The sequence below is a fragment of the Misgurnus anguillicaudatus genome, chromosome 12, assembly GCF_027580225.2.
Source record: "Misgurnus anguillicaudatus chromosome 12, ASM2758022v2, whole genome shotgun sequence".
NCBI classification, from domain to species: Eukaryota; Metazoa; Chordata; class Actinopteri; order Cypriniformes; family Cobitidae; genus Misgurnus; species Misgurnus anguillicaudatus.
This window is the reverse complement of record NC_073348.2, coordinates 12,495,558-12,501,557: the sequence shown is the minus strand read 5'-3', so window position 1 is coordinate 12,501,557 and position 6,000 is coordinate 12,495,558. Positions and strand designations below refer to the sequence as shown.

General features: G+C 40.3%; 1 protein-coding gene across 4 annotated transcripts in view; it reads right to left on the bottom strand.

Annotated features, from left to right (window-relative positions):
* Positions 1–446: 446 nt before the first annotated feature.
* The window catches only part of musk (muscle, skeletal, receptor tyrosine kinase), a 48,515-nt gene continuing 42,961 nt past the window's right edge, over positions 447–6,000 (bottom strand). For 3 of the 4 annotated variants that reach the window (XM_073873978.1, XM_073873980.1, XM_073873981.1), the window contains 3 exons: positions 4,564–4,758; positions 3,064–3,212; positions 447–2,771 (listed from right to left, as the gene is read on the bottom strand). In XM_073873978.1, the coding sequence (XP_073730079.1) occupies positions 2,086–2,771; positions 3,064–3,212; positions 4,564–4,758 (1,030 nt within the window). In that variant the 3' untranslated portion in view covers positions 447–2,085. The remainder of the gene's footprint in view (positions 2,772–3,063; positions 3,213–4,563; positions 4,759–6,000) is intronic. The other variant, XM_073873979.1, reaches the window with a different exon arrangement.

Genomic DNA, 6,000 nt, shown 5'->3' with positions numbered 1-6,000 from the left:
GTCACTTGTTATTCCTGGCCTTGCGTATTTCTTGTGGTTTCCATAACAATACAAAAAGAAAAAATTGTGGCAAAGGCGATGTATTTCTAGGATTATCAGATATGACCAAACATTCTTAGATGTGAAATGAAACGATTGTCCCACACACGATGCCAGTAAATCCTTCATCTTCCCATTTCATTAAATGCCAGTGTGATTTAATACTGTCTCAGTAAGTTCCTGTTTTTAATGCTCAGAGCAAAAATTGGCTTAAATGCAGAGAAAGGTAGGGTAATAAATGTTCCATGATCTCATGTGCTTCAGTTGATGTTGTGATGTGACACTGCCCCCTTCCTCTCACTTTAAGAATGACGGTACAGAAGTATGACATATTTTCCCATTTCAACATATTATGATTTTTTGCAATGGAATTAAATATTTGTGAAGAAATAACAAGAGAAACATCGTTTTAAAAAAATCAATATTTAATAATAAATGTTTTTATTTCAAACACATTTTCATATGCAGCAGCCATAGCTAATGTGACAGCTAGATAATAATGTGACAGAGCTTATTATAAATCAAATAACAATATCAACACAACACACTTAAAAAAGTCATGCTATGTGTTTTAACCAGCCTGATCTCATGAGAAATTCTACATATTTTATGAGCTGGCTAATTCGTATTAATTCATACGAAGTTAATTGTGCAAATTCGTATGTTTCTCATGAAAAAACCAACAACAAAACCGAACCCTGCACCTAGCCCCAACGTCACAGGGGTCAAGGCAAATCGTACAAAAACTTACGAATGTGGTCGTATGAATGACTACAAATTAAAACCGTATTACTATAGTCGTATAATCGCCAACTCATAAAATATGTACGAATTCCCTTGAGATAGCGTTGGTTTTAACAATATATAATAGAAGTGGAAAGTTTTGCTGTTAACAAAGATAAATACCAAATGCAAATTTCTTTGTTACTTTTTATTTCTTTGACAAATTGTATTATACTTCACAATTTAAACTTAAAGTCCCGATGAAATCAAAATGGACAATTCCGCCTTCTTGTGGCGAACACAGTTAGACTGCTTGGGCGGAAGCATCAGTTAACTCCGCCCCCTCCAACTGTCAAGTCTGCTGACTGCTGTCGGCAGTCATTCCATTTCTGAACGAATTTTTATATCCAATCAAAGCACAATGAAAAACATAAGCCACTGCCACTATTTTCAATGCGTGATATTCTGTTTTACTCAGAAATATGCCACAATGCAGAAGTAAAATCGATTGCGACTTCCGGTTCACTGAGACTTTAAAACTGTAGCTGTTGTGACAAAAGCTTTTGAAATTTTGTATTGTCAATGTGCTTGAGAATGCATAATTTTAATTTTTTTTATACAATCTTTTTCTGATACATTATGTCACTTCTATTTACATATGAATGAAAAACAAAACTTGGGAACTTGGAATAGCAGTATAAGAAAATCAAATGAAACTATTTAGTTACGACAATAAAGTGATGATGTGCACTGTAAAATTCGCTATTCTAGAAAAGCCATTAAAGCTCCACATCATGTTCTTTTCGGAACATCTTTTAAGAATGTTATCAAACAGTAATCAAATACATGAAACCCCACAACTAAAACCAGAACAAATCTATGGCACAGATCTTTGTCTCCGCTTGCAGAGATTTAAGGGCTCTTCATGTTCTTGTGCTGTAACCACCTCATTACTGGACCTGAGCCGCCTACTTTACAAGAGATCCTGTTTATATAAATCACCTCAAACCTTTGATGTCTATCTGCGTCATTGTAAGAAAACAACTGTGATCCCATGAGCAGATACGTATGAAACATTTATCTTCAAAGATTGTGAGGGATCAGTGTTACTTAAAGTGTAAAAGTTAGCCTTTTCAATCATTTCAGGCTCATACTGAATTCCATAGTAATCCATGGGATCTGCAGTATTTGTGGGAACTTTGTAAGTTGTTAAACAAACTCTGGTGGTTTATCACTCTTCAAGATCCCTCAAGGTTTTATGAAAATCTAAAAAAACACAAGAATTACTTAAAGTTTATATAAAAACTGCATTTTCAAAGTTCCTCAAGAAAGGCCAGATTTGAGCATCTGGTCATGCATCCTCTCCAGAATACGATGAATGCTGGCAAAACTGGGCCGGTCTGTTGGATGGCCGCTCCAGCACAGACGCATGAGATTATAAAGCTCCTGTGGACAATTTTCTGGACAAGCCAGAACATTTCCATCCCTTACGTAGTAGATGACCTCCTCGTGAGCCATGCCATAGTAGGGCTGCATGCCATATGAGAAGATTTCCCATAAAACCACTCCATAAGCCCAGACATCTGACTCACTGGTATAGCGGTTGTAGAAGATGGACTCAGGCGGCATCCAGCGAATGGGGATGGCATCATTCTCACTGGCTTTGTAGTAATCCGCCGCGTAGATGTTGCGTGAGAGGCCGAAGTCTGCGATTTTCACGACTAGGTTTTCTCCAACCAAGCAGTTGCGAGTGGCAAGGTCACGGTGCACAAACTTGCGCTCGGACAGGTACGCCATGCCTGCCGCCACCTGCTTTGAGATGGAAAGCTGCTCTAGGCAGCTGAGGGGCGGATAATGCTCGGGGACTGACGCGAGACTGCTGCACATCAAGCTATCCCGACTCAAAGCAGGCTGCTGGGAAGGAGAGCGCAGTCGCAGGTATTCGTTCAGGTCCCCATGGGCCATGTATTCGAACATCAGACACATGGGCTTCCCCACCGCACAGACTCCTAGAGAGCAGACACATAAACGACAAGGGTCATTTGACACCATACCAAAAATACATTTTTGTTATTTTAACATAGGGTTGAAGCATTGAATGTGCTTCCGGAATGCTATGGAGGGGACTGATCCAGCCCTCAGGGGTACACCCGGGTCAGCACTAAAATGGATGAGTCAAGCTATTTTAAGGCTTTTTTGACAGTGGTGCCCTTGTGGAAAGGACACACACGATAGGAAGCAGATGTGGTTCATTTCAAGAAAGTCCTAACGCAGACAGATAGTTACACTTGTGATACCCACCCAGGAGCCGTACAATGTTGGGGTGATCAAACTCAGCCATGAGAGCGGCTTCTCTTTGAAAGTCATTCTGCATGTCGGCCGAGGCTTCCTCCTTTAACATCTTTACTGCCACCATAGTGAACGGCTCCATTGGCAAAAGTCCAGGTGCTCTAAAAGACAACAAACACAATAGACAGATTGCATTTTTCGGAACTTGCTGTTATGTAGCTGCAGTCTTATCCGACCACATTGTTTTCCTTGAAATCGTCTCAACCTCCAGAGAGAGAAAGCAATCATTTGATGAGCTCTTCAGGCAAAGTCTTTGATTTGTGGCCAGGAAAACAACGGCCCCCTCTACACAGCTTTTGAAATAAAGTGTTTAGACAGAACAATCTGGTTTGCGTAGTTCAAAATTTCCCAAAATGTTGTATATCTTTGAAAGCATACAGCAGGCCGCTGCACCAGGCAGTCAGCATATACACTCTGTAAACACTTGGATCTGGGCAGTAGTTGTGCTGGGACCTCACAAACAGAAGACCACCTTCACTGATCTCAAGCAACATTCCTCCGTCCATATTCTCACACATTGTGAAGCAGGCAATAAAGCTGTTCAGGCTGACAAACGGTGGAAACTTATCCATAATGGCAGCCACTCAGGAACCAACTTATAATGCCATTGAGATTGCACTTCCTGCGCTCTAGGCTCCTGTGTGTTCCCGGAGAAGTAAACACTGTTCTAATGGGCGTCCTAAAAATAAACTCCTCAGTAGGACCTGCACACACAGTAGCGTCTACAGGGAAGTTTCACGTTGAATCATATCACATGTCTGCTAGACCTATCCAAGGTCATATTCCAGGAGTCAGCAGTGTGGTGTATATGCATTACCCACTGGTGTGGTTCTCAGGGATCTCTATATACAGTATCTTCTGGTATCAGATAAGAGCACATGACCTGCAGGATTAATTGTGCCGTATGCATGCTGATACATAGCTGGTGTATGTTGACTCAATAGTAGATTATAGATTCAGGGCCTACACTATGCGAACAAATAGTCTGGCTTGTTTGACTGATCGCTCCGTAGCATACAGGGTGATATTTTGGACCATATGTGGTGAACTTAACCGTGTCCTGGTATCTTTTATTTTTGGTTACCTTTGACAAAACCAAGCTTACTGTATGAAATCATGGTTAATTTTCAAAAGGGCTGGCACAGTTCAGTTTGATTCCGGATTATAATGCATATTGTGAGTGACCATCTGCAGGGGAGTGGGGAGAAGGTAGTTCCCCCTTAAAGTAATCATCACAAAAACTGGTTATGTTGGTTGCTGATTATATAACTGCTGTCGATTCACCCCCGATCATTTACGTTTCAGTCAAGTAGCTTTTAGTTTATAGTGTACATGCACTGGACGGTCAGTACAAACCCTGATAGCTGTAATGAAAGATTCTATCATGACTCATCATTGTGACATTAGCACCCATTACAGATAAATTTGCTTGAAATCTTTGGTAGCTCTCACCTCGCCTGAAACACCCTCCCGAAGGCCCCTTCTCCAATGTCACGGACATATTCAATGTTGTTGCGTGGATATTCCAGACTGAGCAGCTTGGAGTTGAGGAGGAGAGGCACACGTTGGTACATGGGGTTGGGGTGAAGCCTGTCCAACAGGAGCTCTGAGGGCAAGGCAGTCAGAGTTGGCGTCTCCAGCACCCTACTGATACAGAAGCATAACTTGAATTTTAATAAAGATGACATTTAATAGAGATAATTTATTGGCCACAAAAGTATCACCCTTACGACAATTACATTTAAACTAAATTAAATGTAGTTAAACCATGGTTCGTTTTCATAAGGGCAGGAATTGAAGAAATGTATAAAGTCACAGTATGGAATACATTTTTTCCACTGAATTTATTAAATGAGCAATGAAGTCATCGGTTGGTTTTGCATAATATATTTGTGTGTATTGCAAAGTTTTTGTTATTTTTAATGTCAGTAAGACTTTTGCACAAGAAACATTCATATTTAAAGCAACACTAAAGAGTTTTTGCTCTTTGCTTCCCCTACAGGTTGGTAGCGGAATTGTCCATTACCACTGTTGTAAATAATTTAGCCTACTGCAGCAAAGCATGCTCCCGTTTTCTTTCCTTTGCCTCCTCAGAAATTAAACACTTCTTTTTCTTTGCAGGCTCCGCCATGATAACAATTGAAAATCTGTATGAACGCTAGATATGGTATCTTTCTTTTATATAATGTACCCGCCGAGTATGCTCCACCCAACCACAGGGCCGCGACCCCACGGTTGGAAACTTCTTTAGTGCGGTTTTGGCCGATAGAGGGCTGCAAAGCAAATGTGAAAGTGCCGTTCACCCTGTTTCGAGTGGATGAACGACTGAAACTTTTTTGGAAACGTTATTTTAAAGTAAAAAAAACTCTTTGGTGTTGCTTTAAGAAATAAATTACCCTGTTTCATCTGCACACTGACCCTAAAATGAACGTTCGGTTTACCTGCTGCTTGTCCTTAAAAATCTCAGTGTAAACAGCCGCATTTATCATTGGCCAACTCATTTACATATTAAAAACGTATGACTGACCACAACTAGAATACAGCAGTGCATATTTAAGCAACAGACTGAACTCGAGTCAGTATTAAAACCACCGGCAGGTCTGTTTACCTAGATACATGACATATCTATGATACAGCAAACCAAAATCTGCATGCTTCCGAAAATAGGGAAATTTAGTGCTCGCTGACATACAATCCAATCACTTTGTATCAAACATGTACTGTAGTTCAGATACTCTTACTCTTACACTGGGATCCTCAGATTGCTATAAATACTACATTTCCAAAGCCAAATGAATGTATATACTGAATATCTGTGTAACTTCTGGATGTTTTTAATGAACAAGATTCTCCAAGAAATAGACCAAGAAAAATGTGATTCCTTAGTTC